General features: G+C 33.1%; 2 protein-coding genes across 2 annotated transcripts in view; one reads left to right on the top strand and one right to left on the bottom strand.

Moving 5' to 3' along the window:
- The window catches only part of LOC110111403 (tubulin--tyrosine ligase-like protein 12), a 31,735-nt gene extending 11,307 nt beyond the window's left edge, over positions 1-20,428 (top strand). Inside the window, exons 5-15 of the mRNA XM_020843261.2 lie at positions 822-947; positions 1,142-1,398; positions 11,885-11,992; positions 13,942-14,083; positions 14,172-14,337; positions 14,675-14,832; positions 15,668-15,991; positions 16,117-16,191; positions 17,140-17,209; positions 17,314-17,471; positions 20,008-20,428. Of these exons, the coding sequence (XP_020698920.1) occupies positions 822-947; positions 1,142-1,398; positions 11,885-11,992; positions 13,942-14,083; positions 14,172-14,337; positions 14,675-14,832; positions 15,668-15,991; positions 16,117-16,191; positions 17,140-17,209; positions 17,314-17,471; positions 20,008-20,157 (1,734 nt within the window). The 3' untranslated portion in view covers positions 20,158-20,428. The remainder of the gene's footprint in view (positions 1-821; positions 948-1,141; positions 1,399-11,884; positions 11,993-13,941; positions 14,084-14,171; positions 14,338-14,674; positions 14,833-15,667; positions 15,992-16,116; positions 16,192-17,139; positions 17,210-17,313; positions 17,472-20,007) is intronic.
- A 1,998-nt stretch (positions 20,429-22,426) lies between these two features.
- Positions 22,427-22,789, bottom strand: LOC110111391 (RING-H2 finger protein ATL39-like). The gene has a single exon (XM_020843241.1). The coding sequence runs from the start codon at positions 22,787-22,789 to the stop codon at positions 22,427-22,429; it is 363 nt and encodes a 120-aa protein (XP_020698900.1).
- Between the last annotated feature and the right edge of the window lie 4,652 nt (positions 22,790-27,441).

Below are 27,441 nucleotides of genomic sequence, written 5' to 3'. Positions count from 1 at the left end.
TATGCTAGGTAATTATTACGACCTATATAATAACTAGACTTAATTGAAAGTGCTATCTCATTATCAGGAGGGGTAACTAACCAAAGGGGCTTGGGCCTATGCAAAACCATATCCCGGATCATAAAGTCCTCATAAAATGAGCTTGAAATCTTTAGGTAGTGTCTTATCTAAAAATCCAATATACCTTCTGAAAGTTTACCTTGGAACTTAAACTTGTTAAAACTCTTATCATCAACGAAAAGAAATGGAATAGGTTTAGACGCAAATTTTCGGAGCCCACAGTATTGCCATCAAGGATGGACTTGTGGGGAGGAAACACTCATTTTGGATTTAAGGACACCTTTAAGCTGTAGATGAAGATCAACTTTAGCCTCAACAAAATCTCAAAAATTATAGGGCTAGGATGACCAAATCCCATGATCATATGGTTCACCTTAGTAGTTTTAAGGCGGGTGTTGTATGGTTCCTATAATATATTTTTTTATCTTATTTACTAATTATATTTTTTTGAAAATTTTAATTATGACCAACTTAAATTTATGTTATCAAAATAACTTCAAAAAATATGAAATTCTTGAGCTCTAATGTGATCTAGATTTCTTGTGATGAATGGCTTCATTATGGATATATCTTTTTTGAGATGAATGTCTTACCTGTCTTGATATAAATCTTGAGCTTTCTTTCCCACCATGTAAATCACAAATGCCACTTCAAAACAATTGAAACCAAAATTCTTTAATTAAGTTTGGAGCTGACTCGAAATATAGATTTTTAAAGCTTTGTCTAAAGTTCTATTAATATATTTCCCGTTTCATTGGCAGGCTTTTTCTCCAGCTATTATGCCCTCACTATCACATATAAATCTCAAAGGAAACCATCTGGATGGTGTTGCACTTGATGATCTACTAAATCTTCTAAGGGGATTCACTTGTTTACAAGAATTGGAGGTATCGCTTGTATCTGTTTGTAGTCGTGCATGTACATACATGAATATGCACATCATTTGTAGGCTTTCCTCCACATAAATTCAAAATTTATCTTGAGCAGCAGATGCTGACATGGACCTGCTAATATTCATAACTCTTCGATATGTAAATACTTGATACATCCGTTACACACATAAGTATGTTTAACTTTGTAGGTGGACATTCCAGGCCCCCTTGGCAACAATGCGGTGTGGATTCTTGAATCTCTTCCTAGATTATCTTCATTAAATGGAATCAATGCATCAAACATCCTAGACATTGGAAAACATGTTGTTGATTCTGCTCTTAAACCACGTCTTCCCGATTTTACTTTGGCTCAAACTCTAGTGGATAGGGTTATTGGTGCAATGTGGTTATATTTGATGACATATAGACTTGCTGATGAAGAAAAGATAGATGAAACTTCTGTTTGGTATCTTCCCTAGTCTTTGCTTGAATTTTAGCAGCTATTTTGTTTTTCTAGTTCTATTGAAAATCATTTACTGATGAACTTTGATGATATGGATTTTATGACTGAATTTTGCAATATCATTTCCTTTCTTCAAAACATGTGGAGCAATTGTACGAGTTCTCTACATTGATGAATGATTAGAAGACAAGTTCTCATTGACTGTTTGAAAGTGAATCATGGCAACTGAATATCATCGCTGCATTGTCCTTTCCTCATAAAATAAATCAGCTAACATTAGCCTTGTCCAAATATTTTGCTTTTCTTTCTGAAAAAATTTTCCATTTATTTTTATTAAGTATTAAGCGTCTTCTTAACTTTAGTTTATCTTTATCTTTCTGCACTTTTAATATTACTTTTATCTAACCCTTTAATTCCCATTCTGGTTGCATTAACTTGATCGGGGTATTAGATAGGTTTCTTGTCGGAAAATGATTATATTAGGTTGATATGATTTGTTATCCTGATGAATAAGGGCATTATCTCCTTTATCTGTTTCCAATTTTTATCCTCTAGATTGCATGTTTATATGCTCAACATGTGTAGTTAATAATAGACTTATATTATCTTCCTCTCAACAAGGCATTAGGGCAAGAAAATCCTAACCACACTCTCAATTGATCCTACTAACCGCACATTCCCATTGTTCGCACGATACCTCATCCGCTTGCTTGCTCACGCATTGCTGCATTAGTACCTTATTTTTGTCCCACATGTTGTTGCTAGCTTGGTTGCCCACATGTGCTTATATACATGCAACAAATTGTCTTCTCTTGTGCCCCCTGTTCTTGCATGCACTTGCATTTCATGTTGTGCTACTCACTGCTCTTTCTTCTTTCACTTCTACTCCTCAATGAGCTGTATTCAATGGTCTGACATTTTTTTCCCTCTTATTTAGCTCTACATACGTGATCTTATGCCCTTTCATCTCCTTTGCATGATGTGAACCTTCCTGGACCATTGTTATTTCCATTAAGTTCAATGGTACCAATTACCTTCTATAGTTGAGGGCTTTTTATTTTCTTGTTGGTTCTTATAACAAATTCTCTCCTCCATGCATCACATTTGTCAAATAATGATACCTTCAAGTTCTTCATACGACAAATATTTGTTTATGTTGTTCTTATTTGGCTATTGAATAGTGTTGAACCAACTATTGCTTTCACTATCATGTTTCATGTGAGATTTGGTTTACTCAACTTATTGGAAAATATATATTTATGCTATAACATATTTTCTCAACATCTGAAAATTTTGTTTATCCAAGATTACTATAGGCAGGGGTAAATGGGATGAATTACTTTACTTTTTTCTATTGATTCTAATATACGACAACAAAAAATGAAGCATTCTTAGTTGCTAAACTTTTTTTTTTTAAATCTTTATCCATCCCATCAGCATTTATTATCCTAGATGATGACATATTTTACAATTCCCATTGTTGCATTTTCTCTCTTCCCTAGTTGTTGGGTCACTAAGCTATTATCTCACTTTCCACCAACATTTAATCAACTTGCCTCCGACTCAGGTTGACAGAGAATTTTTCATCAACAAATTTTAAAATATTATTTTATGATCGAGTTTGACATAGAAAAAAATAACACATTATCTTGAAAGAGAAAATATTAATTCATTATAGACTCAATAACAAAATTTCATTTTATTTTTACATATCTTGTGATTTTTTCCTACTCAACATGTTAGATTGAATAAGGTTTATTTTTCTGGGCTATAATTTCTCCATAGGTGTAAGCCCATGTAATTAATTACATCCTAAGAGTGTTTGAACTTTAATAAACTCTGATTAAAATAATTATTTTCATTTTTTATATCAAAATATTGACCAACATTTTTATATGATTTCAATTATTCTATTTCAAATTTTGATCTTGAAATTTCATGAATGACTGGATCTACTTATTGTTGATTTCATAAAGAGGTCAATGTAGAAAGATGAGTATTTGATTATGAAAAATTCAGAGATAGTCATACTATTCTATAATGGGTTTGACATTTTAAAAATTAATCTCATATTAAAGTTGACCAATTTTATTTAGAAGGTTAAGACTTACATTTTAACAATACAAAATTGAGAAAATACCTTGAAAGGTGATGACTTATGATATAACTGATAATAATGTCAGTCTTGGATTATAGATCTAAAATGAGAACACCTAATAAGGTAGTAATCCAGATCTAAATCTAATAGAATCACGTGACTTATAAACTAGAAACTTTATCAAAGGTTAAGTTAATCTCATGTTTGATCTTATAATCTTGCTTAGAAAGAACAACCAACTAAATCCTCTTGAGCACTTCTAAAATAATGTATTCTTTGTCTCAATTCATATGCAAGATAGACTAGACTTTTTTTTATTTTTAAAATAGTATTTATTATTTAAACACAAGCTAAGATGCCTGACCATGAGGGATATGTATGTTTACTCACCAATACAAGTTTTCTTAAATCATTTAGCCTTAATGTGAGAGCTTTACTTTTATATATAACTCACAAGATTATGCATATGATGTTCATTAGTTAAGAAAATAGATTTGATGTGGATTCTAATTATCATACTTTTCTGGATAAATAATCTAAATACTAGATTGCATATTGAGATCCATAAAGAAGCTTTCCATTTAATTTGATTTTAAAATCTCAGCTTATTTTAGATAAGCCATATAGTTGATTTTAATATTGTTTATATTTTATTAGTAAAATTTACTCCTAAGAGCCTATAGCACATGCCCATATCACCTTCAAACAAATTATATAAAGAAACTTAAAAAAGCTTATATAATTTTAATGTGCACCCAAAGTAGGTACAATCGAATCATGTAAATCAGCCAAATAATAATAAGAAAGGTTGATTGTGGCTGGGTTCACAATATAATCATAGAAAAAAAAAAAAGCAGCTGAGCTTTCTGCCATATACAATCCAATGTAGATCTATGGATTTAGCCTATAGGTCTGCAAGCTGGGGCTTCTGATCCATTCAGGGCTTCAATTTAAGAAAATTATATTTCTGCAGAGAAAATTGACACCCTTTCTTCACAAAGTTAAAGTTATTGAGCTTGTAAATATAAAATAAGTTGGTTGCCATACACATCAGATATTCACCTAATGCTTGAAATTGATGGTGCCAAACTGATTTCAGCTTTTATTTGTCATGCCTAATGGCTAAGTATTTGTAGCAACATATGCTGGTAAGAGTTGATAGATAATGGTTTTTAATTTGTTTGCTCCTTTTGAGCATGACTATCTTTATGGAAATATATATATATATATATATATCCCTATTCAAGCACCGCAAGTGCCCACAACAAATAATCAACAAACTACATTTAACTAAATAATTATTATCACATCACAACTGCATGCGAAAAAACAAATTCTAATCCTAGGATGCTTAAAGGGTTGTATATCTATCGTGTGCTGGTTGATGCATCCGCCACGCTATTATTTGATGTATTATTTTATTTTGGAATTGGAATATATTTTTTTTTATTTCTAGGGTGATTTTACTTTTAAGTTATTTGTGACTTAAAGTTTTAACTTTTAATTTAACTTTTAGAAAGTTTCATGTTTTCAAAATGAAGAAGCTATTTGATGACTAATGCTTGCTTTGTGGCAAGCCTACCATCCATTGTATCTTAAGATATAATGACATAGGCATATCATATTTTTCAATGGAATAATACATTATTATATCAAAAAAGGAATCTATGTAGTTTTTATGGATTTTAATGATTCTCTTGATGTTCGATTTGGAGGAGAAGAGTTTGCTTAAATTGGCTCATACAAACATGTGTAATGATTTCATTTAGGACTTGTTGAAATTCACCTGATTGGGCTATAGACAAGTTTGAGGATGAAAGTCTCCTAAAAAGATCTACAAGCTTGATTTAATTTTGATTGAGTTCACTTATTTTGCTAAGTGATAAATCTAGAGTTTGGGTCTAAATAAGAGTTCATTTACTTGATTGGGCAAAGTAATTGTTTTTTCTTTGAGGCCAACAAGGAAGGATGACACTTGCTTGATTGGGTTAGGCAAGTGAGCTTATGATTGAATCAAATAGGAAATACTACTAAGATTTGGTCATAGCCTATAGGGTTTATTACTTAATTTTGGGTTCAATCAAATGAAAACAAATATTTCAACAGCTTTGAGGCGATTGAAGCATGAGATATCTTAAAACTTTGAGGCAAAGTTATGTGATATGGTTTCACATAACAACTTTGGGTTGTTGGCTTGAATTAGGTTCAACCAAATGCAAAGAATTAGAAGCTTTGGTCTTTAATTTGAGAGTTTGAAACCAAGAGAATCTCCTAAAACTTAAGGATTTTAAGTATTAATGTCATTTGTTTAGCATGAAATAAATGAGGAATGTTAGACTTTGAGTCCTATGTAAAAGATTTGGTGTTCTTTGTTGACTGAAATGCCAACTAAAATGAAGATGAATATAGATTTTGGCTCTAAAAAAGACAAATGCTATTTCATAACCCTTTTAAGGTTCATTTGAGAATCATGTTGGATTTAGAAAGACATTAGGCCAAAGAACCTAAATGAGAGAGTTTTGGATTGAGTTTGTTTCATTCTAAACCAAGACAAAAGGATTATCTAAAGTTGTTTGGCTCTTTGGAGAATCCTAAACAAATGCTAAGATTCTTTTTGAAACTCATTAAAAGGATTTATGAAACCTTTAAATGGAGTAATACAGGGCACTAAACAAGGTGAATTTATTTGGAGAAGCCAAATTTTAGTTTTACCTTCATACAGCTCAAGGTACTTTAAAATTTGTTTAAAATCAAAATAAGGTTCCAAATGGATTCAAGAAGATGGAATGTTAATTGAGTCAATTAAGTAAGAAAGCTAGGCTTGGGTCCTACGCATAATTGAAGCTATTTTTTTTTTTTTTTTGGGTCAAACAAATAAGCTAAAGAAGCCTAGGATTTGTTACTAAGAATTATCAACTTTTTTTTACCACTTTAAGGGATTTTTTGGATACCTCTATGTGAGTTTAGGAAAGATTAAACAGAAGGACTATAGACAAGATAAATTTTAAATTGAGATTGGCTTACTTTGAATTAATCCTAAGGTTTATATAAGGGTGAGCTAACTCCAGGATGGATTTAAGATTCATGAGATGAATTATTTAAAGCCTTGGAAGCTTTAAAACAGTATCCTTGTTGAGAGAAATTTTTTAAGAATTTTCCTATTTATTAAAATGATTTGGACTCATTAAAATAAGGACGCACATATATGACTTGGGAAATTAAACGAGATTAATTTTATGTAACCTACTAATTTTTAGTAGATAAAAGGTGGTTTTGCATTTTTAGCAAATTTTCATATTTAATTATGAATTTTTCAAATTTTATCAATTATTTATTCCATTTAATTGGTTTAGGTTTTGAAAAAGAACAAAGATGAGTTTAATTAATTCCAAACCATGGACCTTTGAGGGTCTATATAACATTTCACATAAATTTTAGAAATTTTGGGATTAAATAACTTCATAAATCATTTCAAAATTTAAAAAATAAATCAAAACTCTATCAAATAACGAAGTCATATATTTCAATCTAATTTTAGATTAATTAAGTTTCATTAGGAATTTAAAGCAATTTATTTTGCATTTTTTATTTTTTGTATTTAGTTATGAATTTTGGAAGCTTTATAAGATTTTTTAAATTCCTTTTAGATTATTTAAATAGTTGACAGCTGACTGTGCAACTTTTCCACGTAGCATCTTGTGATTGGATTCATCGTCTTGGAGTAGGAAAACTGGCATCCACGATGCATGTAGGCATTAAATGGCTTAGATAAGACTTAGGTTGGTAGATTTGGGTTGAGTGAATGTGAGTTTAATGCAATAGTGGATATCATATCCATACTCGATAATCTAATGTCTCCTTGATCGTCTTCTTCATTGAGCGAGTAATCACAATTATCTATGAGGATTGCCATGGACTTTGTTGGTGTCTTTGAAGGAAGCGGATAGATTTTGATCTCAATCTCCTCATGAGTTCCCTTGCTCCTGCCAATCAAGAGATATAGGGTTTTTTGCCCAAACAACCATTGACAAGAGAGCCTAGGACTTTCTAGGTTTTCAAGGGGTGTATCTCACCGGAGCAAATATCTATTGGTGAGACTATAGTAGTACCTTTTGTTTAGCAAACACATATACCATTGAGAAAGAAATGATGTTTGCAACTACTTGGACTGCACCAGATGTTGACATGGTCATAGGTTTGGTGGAGCTCCTTGCTTTTTGATGCCAAAATACGGCCACAAAAGGGGAAGGAATTAGGATTTCTTTCAATCCCTAAGCTCTCGAAATTTGACCTCATGTCTCAACTCTATCCTCTCTCTTTTGAAAATGAAAAGCCCAATTCCTTTTAGATGAGGGTTCAAAATGGGGTCATTTTGTAGAAAGTCATTCATTCCCCCAAGTCATTATCAATCAACGACTAAAACCTTTTACCTTCCCGATAATGGCTTTGACTTCCTAGAAGGAGCAAAGGATCGTGGGAGAAGGGAGCTAAGGCCATTGAGCTCAGCAGTTGCTTCTCTTTTGCTTGCTCTAGCCGTTGGATCGAATGGCTTTATTGGAAAGGCTTGAGAAGACCAACAACAACAACAACAAGCCTTTATCCCACTACGTGGGGTCGGCTACATGAATACTTTTTCTCCATTGTGTCCTATTAAAAGTCAAATTCTCGTTTAAATCTAATAAAGAAAGGTCGTTCCTAATATTTTCTAACCAAGTCTTTTTAGGTCTACCCCTACCTTTCTTAACATAAGTCAAATCTAATACCTCTACTCTCCTAACCGGGTCATCGGAAGGCCGTCGTTTTATGTGACCAAACCATCTAAGGCTTGAGAAGACCAAGGAAAAATATTTGAAAGCTCAATTGGGTAATGGCTAAGCCAAATGGTCTACTTGAGCACCCATTTAGGTAAGGGTTGACCTAGTTTAGATATTGTCGGCTCAATTCACATGAATTAAGCCGATTTGGATTGGATTGAGTAAATGATTGAGTCAACACAGGGCATTGTGGTGCTCATATAGGTCTGATTGATAGCGAGCATGGCCGTCTATTGGGGCGTGGGAGGGGTGAGGGTAGGTTAGGATTGGTGGGGTAGGGGGTGTGATTTCTTTCCTATGACACTCTCACTTTGGTTGCACCAATCATCATTTTAAGTTATTTTGGGCAAAATTTGGTTATCATCTTTCTGACCAACAAACTTTTGGGCCATCTATTGTTATTGAGTATTCTCTTATTACCACTATTTATTTATTTTATATCATACTCTTGCAAGAGGACTATAATCATTTGATTCGTATCTCTCAGACCTTTGTATTTGCTTCTCATGTTGTTTCTCCTAGTCCTACGACAACTATCTCCTTAGATATGCTACAAATTTTTATGCTCTTTTCACATGAACTTTCTTCTTCTCGTGCTTGTGATTGATTGGTCCCTTGTCATTAGAAAAAGGTTTGGTAGCTCTTTAAAAATTCTCTCTCTAATGTTTTATTTCTATTTTTTTGTGTAAATTTATTAACTTTCACTCTCTCACTAAGTTTCATAATTTTTTGGTAATCTTATGTTCCACCCTTCTGTGCCTTTTAGGATCTCAACTTGACAAAGATTTTGTGAAGCAGTTGACATTGGTTTGGTCTACTACTTGACTACATTTGTTCCTCACAACCTTTCCTCCATTCTTATCTCTTTTCATTAACATTGTTGGCTAGGTCATCGTCTTCTTGAGCGAGTTCAGTATTTTGTTTTGATTCTTCATTTGTATTCAAATTTGAGATGGATCAACACCATCATGTGTCATGTCCTTTTTTAACTACAAGTGTTCGTCTTCCTTTATTGAGTTAATTCACTCAAATATTTGAGGTCTTTATCCTATCTGTAATCATGTTGGTTTTTGTTATTTTGTTACCTTTATTACTGATTTTTCTTATGTTACTTGGGTTTACTTAAATGTCACTCGAAGGTCCTTCATCTATTTTAAAATTTTTATCAAAAAGTAAAATTAGTTTCCTTACTAATGAAAACCTTACATATCAATTGCACTTTGGAATTCATTCTTTTTCAATCTTGCATCTTCTGCCATGCTGATGGTATTTTCATCAAATTTCATGCATTTTATCTTTCAATATAATGCTATTATTGAACCCAACAATTGTCACCTCCTTGTTGTTGCCAAGAGATTGATGTTTTGCTTGAATACACATTGTTAGATTCGGGGAATGTTTTCTTGACCGTTTGTTATCTCATCAATCAAATCTATTCTCCATTTCTCAACCACATATCCTTCTCTTCACTCTTATCCTAGTTAATTTGTTTCTCCTTACACCATAAATCTTTAGCTATAGCTACTTTGTTCATGCATTTCAGACACAAGATAAACTCTCTCCCCATTCTATTTAGTGTATTTTCTATGTACTTTTGCACTTAGGGAGGTCACAGTTTTTATTATCGCCTTAAATGACTTCTATACATGTCCATTTATATAACATTTATGAGACTATACCTTTCTTTTCTCCCTCCACCACTCTTGGGTCATCCTTATCACTGTTTTCTGTTCCTCCAAAAGCTCCTCTTCCCACCTCTACACCTCTATATAGGTATACATCCAATGAACTCAACCTCCATCTAGCCAACATCTCCAACCACTTTTTTTTATTCAATTGAGCATTCACTAATTGATCAACCATTTAACTTATATTTATCTATTGCCCTCTAGTGAGGTAAAATGTAACATATTTCTAATCTTATTCATTATTATATTTCATTTGATCATTTTTTCACTAAGTTTCATAACTTTGCCTTGTCTCTGTCATCTGTATCCATTCCTGGAACATCAAGATGCTGTCCAAAATTCCTTTATAGAAACATGCTTTGGATGTTAATATGGATACTCTTTTTAGTTGTTATACATGGGATTTGATTTTAATTGCTCGGATGTTCATTGTTGAATTTCATGGTGATGTATTTATTGATCGCTACAAAATACGGTTAGTTATTAGAGGGTTCACTTAGGTCTATGAGATAAACTATTTTCACATTTTTTCCCCTATTGCATGACTAAACTCTGTCTGCATTTTTTTGTTGACAGCCACCATTCAAGTTTGAATTATGCTACATATGGATACAAGTATGTTTTCTTTTATGGTGACTTGCATGAGGCAATTTATATGAAATAATCTCCTCGATATGTTGCTCAGGGGAAGAATTATTTATGTACTAAGGAAGGCTATTAATAGCCTTGAACAAAGTTCACAAGCTTGATTTGACTAACCTTGTAAAGTCCTGATTGATATTGATCTTCAGTGCACTACAAATAATTTTATAAGAAAGTACATTCACACAATGCATGGAGACAAAATTTCCTAATAAATTTTTAATATTATGGGTTATATAACTGTTTTAATATTTATTATATGGTTTTTTTTTTCAAATGATGAAATTGATAAATTATTATGTTATTTTGATAAGTTAAAATTATTAATATTTATAACACATTTCATAAATGTTTAGTTTAACCGATTAATACAGCATATTTGAATTATATCAATAATTAAATTTCTTTATTTTGATGAAAAATTAGTTAAATTTAGTTTTAGGACTAATTTAAGCCTTCTAATAAATCTGTAAATATAATATTTTTTAACTTTTAGCATTTTAATTAATTAACTGTAGCATGAATTACTTCATTAACTATAAATCATATAATATATTAAAGAGTTCCAATTTGAAAATAATTTTTCATCATATGTAAAACTTCAATGATAGAGGCCATCTTTTTTTCTTTTAAATTTGTAAAATTAAATTAAATCTTTTAATATTCAATGAAAATAAATTGATCGTTGAAGTAATTATTTATATTAATTAATTAAGAGAGACTGCTATACTTAGAAGAGTTTATACGATATAAGATTATATTATATATTAAATAAATTTGATAGATGTTATTTGACATTTTTCTTCATGATAATTTTAGATATTTTTTCCCCATCAAAGGAATTGCAAATTTAAAGTTTTAGGAGGGCTACAGTTTGAAATGAAACTCTCTTTCTGTTCTAGAGTTTTGGAAGAAACTTTTCAATTAATAATATGTAAATAGTTTGATTAATAATTGTTAGTTCTATATTCTTTAAAATTGCAGACATTTCTTATCATTTTCGATGAATCTGATGCCTCTTCTCTCCAAGTTCTTTCTCCATTTTTGTAATTGTAGATCTTTGTTTAGAATTTATGGGATAGGACTAACCAGTTTTTACTATGCCAATCTTGTCTTAGGAAAGTGCAGTAATTTGTGATGCTACACTAGTCTCGCTTGTCCAGTTCCTAAACTTTTAAGCTAACAGTAAGAAATTGATTCCTTTAAATAATCACTTGTCTAAGCTTTGAACTACATTGTCCATATAGGTATGTTATGGATGAATTAGGTTCAGCTTTACGACACAGCGAGAAGGCAAACTTCAGAGTTGCACCTTTTCTATTCATGCCTGAAGGAAAGCTTCAATCAGCTGTGAGGTATTTCTCTTCTGTATTTGTGCTATTCCACTTGGTTTTTTGGCTTATTTTCTGGTAGTTTTTTCGCCGCTTTTTGTTACTTTCTGTTTAACCTTGTCATAATCTTATCTATGTAGATTCCTATATTGCACTTATTTTGAATTTCGGTGGAGACTTGTGAATTCCTTGCAAAACTTTTATAATTCGTGATGTTTTACTTTTTTTTTTTTCTGGCTGATGCTAGTTCCTAGAGCTTCAATAACATATGAAGATTTCTTGAGTTTCAAAACATGTAATATGCATTTTTTAAAAATTTCTATAGGACTGCATATAAGCACCACGATTCATCTTCAACATAACATGTATAGGTTTTTGGAAGATCCAGATTTAAAAAGGGTCATCTTTTAGGCAAGCATGTTAGCTCGGCTTGTTGTGGTAGTATTTACTTCTAGTGCATGGTGCCATATTTACCATGGAGTCAGTAGTTAGGAAGGCAATATTAGTTCCTACGTTAATCTGATTTCATTTGATGAAATAAGTCAGAAGTTAGTATAATGAATAAAAAAAAATTAAACGATAGATTGCATTAGTAGAACAAAGACCAGTTAAATGATATATAAATTTGATGGGTGTTATACTAACAATTATCATACAATGTTATTTGGAGACTGTTGATCTTGGTGCTTGGATTTGTTATAAAAAATATGATATTGATGAGAATATTACCTCTAGAGTTTAGGTTGAGTGGTTAAAATTGGGAAGTGCTTCAAGAGTATAATGTGATAAGAAGAAATCACAAAATTGAATAAATTTCAATTAGTTCAACAATGTTATATGGGTTTGAGTATTGGGCAGTAAAAAAATCGTTAAGAACTTAAGTTCATTGTGATGGAATTGAGAATGTTAAGATGGAAATGTGAAAAAATAAGAAGGGTAAATTATAGAATGTATATATAGTAGATGAATAATTGGAGTCTCAATCATTAAAGATAATATATTTAAAAATAGACACATGATTTGGAGAGGTATGACAAAAGGTAAAAAATACTAAATTAGATGGGTTAATAAAACCAGTTAGAGAGTTAGGAAGGAGAGAGTAGATCTATGGTAACATGGACATAAGCTTATCAAAATGCTTTGTCTCGAATAGGTTTAATTTTTTCAGGAAACACTTAACGAGAGCAAATGGAAAATGAGGATTCATGAAGTGACCCTAAATGTTTGGGATATGGCTAATAATGATGATGAATTTTATCTGATAAATAAATGAGTCCATTCTATATGTGTTAAACATGATTCTAAAACGTCACCCAGGCCATTGGGTCTATTTACACATCAATACGCTCCATTACTTTGGAGTTAAATGTAACAATCGATGGGAGTCAGTGAGTGGCGATTCTATGCATTTTTATATATCGTATTCTTAGGAAGTACTATAATGCAAAAGATGTTTTCTAGCTTCATTTAATATGTTAGATGCAAACCAAAGACTGTTAATATTTTCCTTTTGTTGATTTAGCTGAGCTTGGTTTTTACTAAAAAGTTGCGATGGAGGATTTTAATGAGTAATGATCTTACTTTGCACCTATGTTGTTGCTAGCCAAAGAATTAAACTCTTATGTTCCTTCTAATTGTTGTAAATCCTTTTTTCCCTTATACCATATCTTGAGCAATTGTGTCTTTAATTCCTTGGAATCTAATATATTGAAGAGGGATGATTTTTGTGGCTTGTCTAAATCACAGCAGAATTGAAATGTAGTCTTAATGTAGAAGATTGCTTTTTTGTTTTCTTATTTTTTTGCCCCTTTTCCATGAATATGTAGTAATTTCTGCATTCTTACTATCTCTAATATCTTGCATAAGATACTGTTCTTGAGCTTGGAAAGTCAACAAAGACTAATGTTTTTGTTGCTGTGGTTGTTTGTCTTCTTGATATACTTTCATGCATGGTTGAAGCGTGCTATTTGCAGCTACTCGGTGTTGTGGCCAACTCTAGATGTCAATTATGGGGATGAATGTACTCGTGATTTTTTGTTTGGCATTGGAGAGGAAAAGCAACGTTCAGCTAGGCTTACGGCATGGTTTCATACACCTGAAAATTATTTTACTCAGGTGCTCGTTTATCAATCTTTCCCCGTAATTCCATAATTCAGTAGGTGTTGCTGGAACTTCTTTTCATTGTGCTTTCATTTTTTAACAGGAGTTCAAATATTACAAGCGCCAACTTGAATCAAAAGGTCTTTGTCCTACTAATAAAAAGCCTCCTATAACCAAAGGTATACTTCCAAGTAACGGGCACCCTCTCTATGTATATACCGACATACCACAAGTAGAGGAATTTTTAAGCCGCCCAGAGTTTGTTCTGAGTAAGTGTTTCTAGATACTCTTCATGCTCATACAAATTTATTTATTTCGATGATATTTGACATGCTTTTTGTGTTCTTTTTTTCCTTATTTCTTATTGGTGAATGCGTATTTCTAGAAGTGTTCCAAAAAAATTATGTAGATTCTATCTTGCAGAGGTCTAATGCTATTGCTATGAATCTTTGGTTATTTGATAGAGACATACTTCATGGAAAGTTGCATTGAAGTATTTTTCCATTTTTAATGATTCTGTATGTTAGTGATAGTCATGCATTTTTTTGTCTAGGATCTGCTGAATTTTCATCTTCTTCATTGTTGATCATATTATTTTGTTTTCAGCAACGGATCCGAAGGATGCTGACATCATATGGGCTAGTATGCAAGTTGATGAGGAAGTAAGAAAGGCGGTTGGGATTAAAGATAACCAATATATAAATCAATTCCCTTTTGAAGCTTGTTTGGTCATGAAACATCATCTAGCTGAGACTATTCATGAGGTCTGTAAATTCCGTGATTAAATGCCAGCCTTAATCTTTATTATTGATTTGAAACTAATTTTCTTTGCTACTAATAATTCTAATATTTGAAACTTAACCTCTTGAAACTAATTTCATCATGAATTAATTCCAAATAATGGTGAATTAGATTTTGACTTTGTTTCTGAGTAAAATCTTTGTAGTTTGGTTTTTGAACATCGAGGACTAATCTTTTTTAAAAGGATGTGAATTGGGAGACACCATGGTTGGCAATTATGTCTGAAATTTGAAATTCGCATGAGAGGCTCAAAATCAAAATTAATGTGCTTTGACTTGATTAAAATGCATATATATATATATATATATATATATATATATATATATATATGTGTGTGTGTGTGTGTTTGTTTGTTTGTATTTACTGAAGATAGGAGTTGTAAGCTTTTGACAGCATCTTGAAGGCATGTGGTAATTGGTTTCAAGTTACTTGGGATTTTCAGTCTTAATCATTTGAAATGCTTCAATGATGCATTGAATAGCTTATTTAGCTTTTTTCATTTGCTTTATTATTTCAGAATCGTCTTTACATACAATCAATATATAGTCTGCCTGCTCCCAGATCTCTATTTGCAATACTTTCGCTGGTGTCAACAATGAAACGTTTATTGCTTCCATAACCTTTGACTTAATGGACATGCGTGATTACCAGTGACAAATAAGATGTCATTTATTTTCTTCAGTCAGTACAAGTATGGCATTTATCTGTTTAAGCCATTGACACGATGTGTCAGTTTTCTGTTTCTGTATGATTCACTTTTTTTGCTTGTTTCTTTCTTTCCCCTTCGTATCCAAACAGGCCCATGGTTCTCCTGAATGGCTTCAGCCTACATATAACTTAGAGACGCATCTTTCTCAACTCATAGGAGATTACATTACGAGGAAACGGGTTGGCTTTGACAACTTATGGATTTTAAAACCATGGAATATGGCAAGGACGATTGACACTACTGTTACAGATGACATATCCGCAATCATCCGTCTCATGGAGACTGGCCCTAAAATATGCCAAAAGTATATTGAACGCCCAGCGTTATTCAAGGGAAGAAAATTTGACCTTCGCTACATAGTCTTGGTTCGCAGCATGAAACCTGTAGAAATTTTTCTTGCTGATGTTTTCTGGGTAAGCCTTTTGTTTTAATGAGCCCAAAGTAATTATGCTCCATTTAATCATTGTTATATTGATGCTTTTGAGATTTTTTCATCCTAAATATGGCATTTGTTAATCTTCAATCTTCCCTGTCACAGGTTAGGTTGGCTAATAATCAATTCACCCTGGAAAAGAGCAGTCTTTTTGAGTATGAAACTCATTTTACAGTGATGGTGAGTTTTTTCTTGGAGAGAAAGGTCAAGATTATCCCTGAACTATTTGTGGGGGGCTATTTTAGTTCCAAACTATTTAAATTATTCAATTTAAGCTTTATTTGGAATAGCTTTCTTACTAGTTAGCTTTTCAAACCCCAACTGCAGTTTTTGTTTGGTCACTATTTTTAACTTCTTTCAATAAATTTTTGTGCTAGGAAGCTGCTTTCAACAACAGCATTCAAAAAAACTGCTTTCTCCATTGTAACTTTACAACTATTTTTATAAAATTTGCAGCTGTCTCAAGCAGAATCTTAGTCATTTAACTCATCAAACATGATTCAACCTGGTCCCATAGTTATAATTGATGCTTACTTTAATAGAAAATTCAAGCAAAGTTCGTAATTGAGGTGTAAATGAGGTGGCGGGATAAGGGAATATAACCTAAAAGAAGATCTGTAAAACTTCAATTTTCAAAATAATCTTATTCCCCGTCTTATTCATGAACTGTGTGAGATTTCAATCAAATTAAATAGTGATTTTAACTGTAGGATTATTATTTGAGGACTCTAAGTGTTTAAATTAGACATTTAAATAATATGTGACTATAATGATCTTCCACAGATAGTCTGGGGATCATTTTAATGATCTTTCTCTTTTTTTGTTGACTTTGGAATATTAATTGATCTTTTCTTCGCTAGGCTTTTTGCTTTTAATTTGTTGTCAAGGCATTAATAGGGCTAATGATAGTACATATACTGAATATACCTTGAGCATAGCCAAGCAGCCAGTTAAATTAGGATAACAATTTCATTTTTTTTTCTTTTAAAGATACAATTTTTACGATATTCACTAAAATTTTTTTCTTACTTATCATCTTTCAAAATATTTTTTAGTTTTTGTTTTTTTTGAAAAAATTTGTGTTTGAGTAAACCAAGCTGTCTGAAATTGGTTTATTCCTTTATACAGAATTACATAGGAAGACTAAATCACATGAACACGCCAGAATTTGTGCAGGAGTTTGAAGAGGAACATGAAGGTCATTGTCCGCTTTTTTTCTACTCTGATTCCTGAAAACTCTGGTAGTTATGGCATTAGTTGGATTTTGCATACTATCATTTGATTATGCATTCTGCACTGCAGTGAAATGGTTTGACATACATAAAAGAGTAAGGACTATGATCAGATCTGTGTTTGATTCAGCAGCCACAGTGCATCCTGAGATGCATTCACCTTTTTCAAGGGCTATGTATGGGGTGGATGTTATGTTGGACCATTTGTTCATGCCAAAGATTTTGGAGGTAAGAATCGCTTTTGTTATTTTGTTTTTGGTAGGCTGATTTTACTGCAGCAAAGAAAGTATTTATAAGATTAATTTTCACTAGTTATTTAATACAGTTTTTTTTAAAAAAATGAAAACATCAAGCTGCCTTTATACTTTATGCTCATGGTGTATGCTTCATTTCTAATTGGTAAAATTGTGAAAGTAAAGTGCCATGTTGGACCAAATGGGATGAAAGATTGGTTGGATGCACCAATGATAACATTTGTTTACAATCCAAAAGCTTAATCCTATGAATAATTGTCTACATCTTGGTATTTCTACATCAAAATATTTTTCAACTATCTGATGTTAGATTAAAACTAATTGTTAGTTATGTGTGGAATCTAATAGTGTCGATCAATCGTGTTGTACTATTGACATAGATTTTAATTTTTTCGATCGAGCTCGTCGAGGCCTGTCACCTAAATTTTTTTCCCGTACAATTATATAATGCCGCAATGCTATATACTCTAGTTAGGATTGTCAATATTTGACCCCATTTGAAACCTGACCTAGATCTGACCCAAAAAATTTTGGGTTCAGGTCAACATGTTTGCCATACAGGCCTGCTTCATGTTCGAGATTCTGACCCATTTTTAAAATCGAGTCGGGTTCAGGTTGACCCGGAAACTTGAAGGTGACCCAAATTAACTTGGATCCCTGGTTGCGATCTCCTGCTACCTTGCTCGTGACAACTTTCATGCGTTCGCGACCTCACAGGCTGTTGGCTGCGCTCTCCCTCTCGTAGTCTCGCGCTCGCATCCAGATCCGCTCCCGTGCCCACTATGCGTGACTTGTCTGCACCTGGACGGTCGGATCTGCACCCGCATTGAGCCTACTCCCTCGTGCCCGCTCTCCCTCTTCGCACCCTTGATCACTCGCTCGCGACCCCTTCGCTCTTATGCGCCTGTGCGTCCTCACTCGAGTATGAAGTTTTCAGCCGTTTACAAAATCGGGTCGGGTTTAGGGTCAACCTATTTGGACCCGAGTAAATTCCTGGTTTGATTCGAACTCGACCCGAATACCCATGTTGACACCCCTAACTCTAGTGTTGCGGCATTTTATACTCAAGCTGGTTGAAGACAGGGAGTGGAACGTCATGGCGCTCTAAACCCTAGTGCCGCAGCATTGCGATTTATGCTAAGAGAGTGGAGCGCTGTGGAGCGCTGCGGCGTTCCAAACCCAGCATTGCAACACTATGAGTTGGTCTTAACAGTTTTTTTTTCTCGTTTTTTCATATTTAACTTGAAGGGTTGCATTCCTTGGGGTGGTTTTATGAGTGTTTCTTTATCAGTTTTGTGAATAGAATAAAAGTGAAGTGAAGAGAGATGCGAAGAGAGTGTGAGAGAAAGAGATTTGTACAAATTCATCAAAATTATCATAGTAGATTTCTTGGTGTGATGTGGCTCCATGGATTTTTCCTGATTTCAGGTTTTTCCACGTTAAATCCTAATGTTCTTTCTTTTCGCTACATTTCTCTTTTTTTTTTTGTGTTCGTTACATGATTTATTCCCAACACTAATACTCTGATGTAAGCACACTAGATAGAAAAATCAAACAAGGAGAACAAAGGGCGAAACTAGACCAAACTTGATTCAAATAGTAGCAATCATCTATAACATCCAAAATCCGACGAAGAAAACTAGAAGAGAATTCAAAGAAACAAAGAAAAAAAACAACGCTATCCTCAGACAACCGTCAGAGCGGGTTCCTCACATGCATTGAAATGTAGGTTAAGTAAAATAAGTGCTTAGGGCTAGCAAATCGATGGTCCACCACTGCAAGATAGTCCAACCGTCCAATCCAAACTCCAGCAAATGTTCCCAAATCAGCCAACAAATACCACCAAAGCTCAAGAAGAAGGATCCAAAAAGAAAATACATAAGTTAGCAAAGCCCTACATGGGGTCCTGGTTTGGTACCCATTGGGTACCCATGCTTTACTCAGACGAGCTTCGCCCACCCACGCCCACCGATGGTGACTTTCGGGATGTCGTACCCACCTATACCCACCCACTTTCCATGCTTTTTGAACGCAGTTTGCCACATATTGATGTCATTGAGGCTTGTTGTCCTTTGCTCTGATTGCAAACTTTCAAGCCGCAAATCAGAATTTACCGTAGCCGCAGCGTGGTTTAGTGCTGCACACTGCATAGTGAGGATTGTGGTAATATAAGATATACGGTGATTAGCAATGTAAATCGATTTATCCTGCGATATTGAGTACCCATCCATAAGGCCATGGGCGTACCCATACCATTGGGTGTGGGTATGTGTACCCAATGCAGGGCTCTGTTGTGCAGTATTTCATTAGAAATGAAGGTAGGGAAGTAAAAGCTTGAAAAATATAATCCCTTTGTCTTAGTGGCCATTTGTAGCACCTGTATGTTTACTTTAAGATCTCCAAATGATCCATACTTGTAGAAATAATGCCATTATGGAACCCTATAGAATGTACTAACTAAATTCATGATTATTTATCTAATCTACTGTATTTATTGCTCCAAATTTCAGGTAACATATTGTCCTGATTGCAGTAGAGCATGCAAGTATGATACCAAAGCTATTGTTGGAGATAGGGCTGTTATGAAGGGTCATGAGTTCTTCAATATTGTGTTTGGCTGCCTCTTCCTTGATGAAATGAATCATGTAACGCCATTGTAACTATGTGGATATCAAAGGTTTTTGATGTTTTATACTTCACTTTGTTGAATCAAGAGCATCTCTGTTACCTCACTGGTTTTTTCCAGTCATTTATGAATTTGAGTTTTTGGCGACTGAGACCTCGTTTGGGATGGATTTTCTATTGCTTTTTGAAGCAGCTTTTTAGTGCAAAAAATTAATTTTTATACTAAAAAGCTGATTTAAGAAGAAGTAAAAAAATCGTCCCAAATGAAACTTGAGTTGCACAAAGAGAAATGCTGCCATTGAATAACTGTATGGGCTGTTAATAGTTTGTCAAAATGGTCATGTATGAATTGGTTGTCAAAATGCGTTTTAGTTTGTTGGGTCTTTGATTCTCCAACATGCTGTTGATCTGGTGGATTAAAACCTTAAATCAGAGGTATTAAAATGAGTTAACAGATTGGGTTTGAATTTGACTCGAAATTTAACTTAATTTGAATATAATTGACTCGAATTTAACCTGTGTAACAAACAAGTTAGAAAGGTAGATACGATCGGAAATTATATTTTGATTAAATTTTTTGATAATTTGTTAACTATAGAGCATATGTTAATTGATTAAAAATAAGAAGAATATATCAACATATAAAAGAATTTTAGGAAAAAATTTAAATGGGTCACTATTGTGTCGAAATCAAGTTTCGTATCAACATGAATCTCTCTCACCCTATTGAAAAGTTTTAGATCCGAACACAACACGTTTATCAAAATAGTACAATTTAAATTCGAATTTTTTAAATTTGATTGTTGGATTGGATAATTTATTGACAACTTTAATGCTCTTATTGTAACATATTCTATCAAAAAAATGTCCTCTCAAGTGGTGAACTTCAAAACCCAATGTCTAACGTTCCTTACTACATTTCGAAATATTTGAATTGTCTCTTTTATTTCCATCAAAATATTCGCATTTGCGGCTTTCCTTTATATACATCAAATAGCTTTGAAACAAACTATATCAAAATCCCTCAAATTCATATCCCACATATCATAACATTAATTTGAAAGTGTTACTCACATATTAGGGCATTTACAATCGAGAAACTCATTTTTCACTCCAAAATACAGTAATATTTCAAAATGCAATAACTGATCTCCAATCAAACTTCGCTTCCTTACACAAAAAAAAAAAAAAAATTCTATATATGTATTCTTTCTCAAATTTTTATATTTATTTCTTAACACAAAAAAGTGATGTCGGTGATAAGATATTTTGTTCATTGTCCGTTGCAACTTCCCTTGTGAACTCCCTTCACCTTAGCATTCCGCTAGTCCCGCCAATACCTCCCAATGTGCTCCTCCAACATCTTTCGCTTTTCTTCGATAGTTTTTTGATGTTAGCGAGGAGCTGGAGGAGAGGATAGAAGACAAGGGCACATCATAAAATATGCAATTGCCAAGGTAATTGAATCCCTTTCATTAAAATGTTCGAATCATGTTTATAGATTCATAAGTATTTCATTAAAATGTTCGAATCATGTTTATAGATTCATAAGTATTTCAAAAGCAGGTTCTTTGTTTGAAACATACTATTTGTTAGAGATTAAGGTTTCGTACTGTTTTATAAAACAACTTTTTAGTATAAAAATTTTTTGTACTAGAAATTTTTGTGCTAAAAACTTGTTTTAGAAAACATTAAGAAAGCTGTCCCAAACGAAGCCTAAGGCTTGTTTGGTTTAAATGAATTGAAATATTTGAAATAAACAGAAATAGAAATAAAAAACCACAAAAAATTTTCTCTTTTTTATTTAAATAAATCTTCACCTATAAGTTAGGTTGAGGATGAATTGAGTAAAAATACATATTTTTATTTTATTGAAAGGGAATAGTCTGCTTGTTTCCAATTAAGAGGATATGCAAGCCACAATAATAATACAAAATTGTCTTTATCTAATTTTTATTAGATTTTGATAGTGAATTATGAACAAGAAGCAACTAAAATGTTAGTGCCTTCACATGTGGTCATGGCAAGGAAGAGAAAAATACAACAAGACTAAGACACTATTAGATAGAATGTACATCACAACTCCATGGTAGACATATGAAGCTATCGCTGAAAATAAAAACATGATACTAATGTATATTTACGCAAGTGTGTACCATATTCATTTATATATATATCTATGCTTGTCCAATGGCAAGTGGAACAATATCGGCCGAATTGAAGGCATCCCCACGTCACCATTCATCGCCGAAAACCGGCACACTTGACATGTTGCTTGCCGCTATAACCACGGATCCACACATGTCAGTGAAATAAATGTCTGCACTCCGGCAATAGTCTTAAGACCTCATCACCATCCTCCTCCTCATAGTTGACAAGGCAGATCGAGAAGCAGCTGAAGGCGATCACCCATGGATCTTGATGCTTGGCTTCAGCATAGGCGAGCTTTGGCCAAGTCCTCAGCGCATCGTTGAGCCCAATCACATTCCTGTCTGGCTGGTGGAGGGGTGGGGAAGGGGAGGCGGCGGAGCGATAGCAGAATAAGTAAATGATGAGGATGATGGTGGTGACAACGAAGAGGATGGCAATGGAGATGTCAATGGAGGGGCCTAACTTAGGAATTGTTTTGGAGGTGATGGTGGTGATGGAAGAGCCCACATTACTCATTGTGGAGGTGGGCGGGGTGAGGGGAAAGGAAGCCAGGAGCGGGGAGGAGGGTTTTATAGTGAAAACTTTAGGATTAATATCAACTTTTAATTAAATTTTTTTTTTAAAAAAGAACTATTTTCAGCCACAAATTTTTAGTCTCTGAAAAGCAAGCCATTCTAAATCGAGAGACTTAGATATGTACTAAACTTTGTTAGGTGAGATTTAAACATTTTTACTTCAAATATATAGTTTACTGTAAATCTATAATTCTTTATATAGTTTACATATTTGTAAGAAAAAATGTTTAAATCTCACATAACAAAGTTTAGTACATATCTAAGTCTCTCGATTTGGAATGACTTGCTTTTCAGAGATTAAAAGTTTGTGCAGCTTCGTAGACCATTGGAAGCCAATGTTACGAATAATTATTACATCCAGAAAAAAATCAAAAATCCAGACGTATACCGAGCTCCAGGTGACGTGGTGCGTGATTATTGGTCTCTGGACGTGTCTGGTGACCTGACGTAATAATTGCTCCAATGTTACAGGCGCCTTGAAGTGGCTTGAGGAATGGTAAATATTTATCCCTAGAATGAGCCAAAAAATGAGACAAACCTCATATCCATCCATTAAGGTGTTGCTCCTTTTTTATATTTATAGGTGGTGTTATATTTTGAAGTGCATGGATCTTCTTGTGTTTTGCTTCAATTCCTTTTAATGGGTGATCATGAATATAAAAAATTACTTGAAGTAACCCTAAAAGCACACTTATTTAGATTGAGACACATACTATAATGTTAGAGGAGGTGAAAACATTGCTTAAAGTAAAAAAGGTGTTGCGCTTTTGCAAAACTTCTAACCAATCTATCATCTACATAGACGGAGTCGGCATGCGACGGTGGTCGGAGGGATCGTAGTCGGTGGGCGACGATGGACAGAGGGATCGTAGTTAGCATGTGACAATTATCGAAGGGACTATAGTAGGCGGGAAACGATGGTCGAAGGGACCGTAGTTGGCTGGCATCCGAGTTCGGAGGGACCGTATTCTATGGGCAACGGAGGTCAGAGGGATCGTAGTCAAAAGGCAACGGAGGTTGGAGGTGCCGTAGTCGATAGGTGACGGAGGTCGGAGGGACCATAGTGGGTGGCCAATGATGGTCGGAGGAGCCATAGTCGGTGGGCGACGGTGGGCGACGGTGGTTTGAGGGGGCAACGGTGGTCAAAAGGAGGCCCAATGGTGGTGGTCGGACGGAGGTCTGACAATGATGGTTGGGTGGAGATTTAACAGAGATGGCCAGGCAACGAGGGTTCGTCGGCGGTGGTATCGAGGTCGAGCTCTGAGATTCTTCAAGTCTTATAGCTTTCTTGATATCTAGTCTAATGTCCAAGCTTCAAAAGTCCAAACCCCCCTTTCATGTTGGAAGTAGGGGTTTATTTATAGATTTTTTAGAGTTGCATGATATGTAAATATAGAGAAGATCAAGGGCAAACTCGGAATGTTCCATTGGACAGCCCATCGATTTCTTCAACCATAGAGTGTTCATGCAACATTTAAGTGTTTATGATATCAGAATTAAAAGATCTAGGCCTCGTTGGATTCGTCTAGTCGAGCCGCTTGATTTGACTATTTGCACGTCATATTTAGATATCATCATCATTTTTTTCTTTAAATCCTACAAGTATGCTTCAATCCCTTGATTTGGGCACATCTAAGTTTGAATTAGATCAATTTTGGTGTCGTTGTGTTTGTCTCACTGAGACATTCAAATTGATTATAAGTTTCCTTAAATTGGAGTTCAGGCAGTACCACATTTAATTTCATAAGTTCCTATTTAAATACACTTAAAGATTTGTGCTTGATAAAGACGATTTTTTGGTGATGCATCACTAACATTATAATTAAAAAAAAAGCCTAAACTTGTTCGTGGAAAATTAGAAAATATCACTTCAAAATAAAAGTTGTAGGAAAAAGATAAAGTGATGTACCTTCATATTAAAAAAAAAATCAAGCAAATTGAGCCAAAATAGAGATTCAAGAAACTATGGATAGAGGAAGTCCAATGGAAAATTTAGCAACTTTGGTCTGTCGATTTCTATCATAAGAGATATCTATTTTTATTTTTTTTTTTGTATTAGAAATTAAAAAAAAAAAAAGTTTTATTTGATTTGATTGATTTCTTGATAATAAAAATATGCCTATATAAAGACAAGAGAAGAGAGCAATAAAGGAAATATAATAAATTAAAACACACTTAATAATTGTTATATATATTTTGTTAATAAATAATATTGATTTCTACTATAAATATTAGACATGTTCTAATATGTATATGGCAATGAATAAATGCAACAACTCTAAGGGCTATTTGTTTTGGAGGAATTTGAAATTTGGGAGAGTTTTAATTATGATGTGTGGTTGTTTGTTAAAGAAATTTGGGAATTAACATTTTAAATTTAATTTCTTACAAGGTAAAATGAGTATTTAAAATAGGTGTGCTACCCTCAGATGTGCAATATTGAAGCCCTCTTATATTATTTGCGTTGAGTGTCACAAGTTAGTTAGGTCTCTATTAGAGCGCCTAGATGCAACTCAACTCCCTATGCACTATTTTAAACCCCTTTGTGGTATCGCTTTTCGGAGTGGTTGTTAGTTCTTTTTGTTGGTCCCCAGTGCTAATACATGAAGATCTCATCTTGCTAGCCAAGGGGTTATTGCTTTTCTCACTTTTTGTTGTACTTTGTTTAAGTATGAACCTACACAAAACATGGGCGGATCCCCATTGTGGTGCGGGGGGGAATGCCCACCCTAATAACAAAAAGAAATTAGAGGGGATATTTCTGAATATTTTGTATATTTTGGGTATTTTGCCCCGTCTTAAAAAAATTTTTTGTCCTAATTTTATCAATCGTAAGCGTCTTTGCCCATCCCCCACCAAAAAAAATTTTTTGCCCACCCTGAAAAAAGAAGCTGGATCCGCCCCTGACACAAAATATATATAGTAGTCTTCCCTCTTTTTACTTTATTTTGCTGAGGTTGATATCATGTAGGGGGTCCATATTAGTTTGTACTATCTTATATATTAAAGATGAACTAGGTGATGAGTTACAAATAGTCAAATACATCAAAATCAAAAGATTAATTGCATTTGCTTTCTTCCAACTAAACATCTGAAAATTCAAATCTCTTATTGTTGTTGTTTTTTTTTTTTTTCATTGCATTGTATATGCTAGTAGCCTGATGGCCCCTAAATAATTATAATAGTTTTAATGAAATAATGCCCCCCTAAAGAAATATGTAAGTAACCCTTCTTTTTATACATTCGGTGGGATCGCAACATAAATTTTGGTGGAAAGAATTCTAGCAATTAGAAAATTGTAAGCACTTATGGTTTGTAATCATATTGGCCATGGACCATTGACAATGTTTGTCATCAACCAATATCTATGCCTAAAGTCGGTCGACTATCAGCAATATGTAATAACCACTTATATACTATTTTGATCTACTTATGGTAACATGATTTGAATATGATAAAACTTGTATGTTTGTTTAGCATATGCTTTTTTTTTTTCTGTGAATTTTTAGAGATATTTCTATGCCTCATTTAATCGCCAAATTCCATGATTCTATTTGAAGGGAATTTCAATATGTTAAAAATAAAGCTTAGAGCATTCAGTTAATTTTTTTGAATGTATTTATGTCCAATCTATAAGCTGACTTCACATATTATAGGACACTTAACACTTTATTTTATATATATTTTTTATATTTTTATGAGTATCGTACGGGTGAAAATATAATATTTTCTTTTAAATTTGACTTATTTAAATAATTAGCACACATTTGTAAAAGCATATTTTCTGAAATCATCTGTGTATTTTGCAAATTGTTTTTCATCAAAGTATTCTAAACATGTTGTAGTATTTATTTAATATTTCTCATAATTTTGGATCTCTATTAATTTATAAAATGATTTATATAAATTTAATAATTAAAACTAAACAAATACCATATTTACAAATATATCCTAATATTATTTTCTTATATACATCCAAAAACTTAGTTCATTTTTTAGATTATTCTCATTATGTGGTTGTGAGGGAAATAAGAGAGAAAGCAATAGATAGAATAGAGAAAGATTGGGAATGAAAGTCTTAGAGTTGATTTCATTAACAAGAGATTTAGAAAATTTATTTGCTTGAGATAGGCTATAATATCGTACTTCAAATATTAATTTTATCACTCATGTGAACATTCTGATACTTTATTTTATCATATTCTATACAAACTTAGAGCAACGGATATTTATAACTTTTCAACTCATAAACTTCAATATGTTGTGGACTGAATTATTCTGATTATCAAGCATGTAAGATTTAAATTTTTATAGGATATTTTATGTGATATGATATTTTAGGCATTTTAGTGAGCATATTAAGACATAGAAATTCTCATAAAATAATAAATACTTCAGAATGATGTTGTAAAAATGGCATATGAATAATTTTATGATTTATACTATTAATACATGGATACAAATTTATCCTTTAAATCCTATTATTTTGTCATAAATATCAAATTTTATGTATTTTTGTAACATGCTAGACAATATTCATAAATGTTGAAAGTGTTAATAGATTCATGTTTATATATTTAAAAATGTGTGGAA

This window comes from Dendrobium catenatum, unplaced genomic scaffold, assembly GCF_001605985.2.
Source record: "Dendrobium catenatum unplaced genomic scaffold, ASM160598v2 fragScaff_scaffold_134, whole genome shotgun sequence".
NCBI classification, from domain to species: Eukaryota; Viridiplantae; Streptophyta; class Magnoliopsida; order Asparagales; family Orchidaceae; genus Dendrobium; species Dendrobium catenatum.
This window is presented reverse-complemented; position numbering and strand designations above follow the sequence as displayed.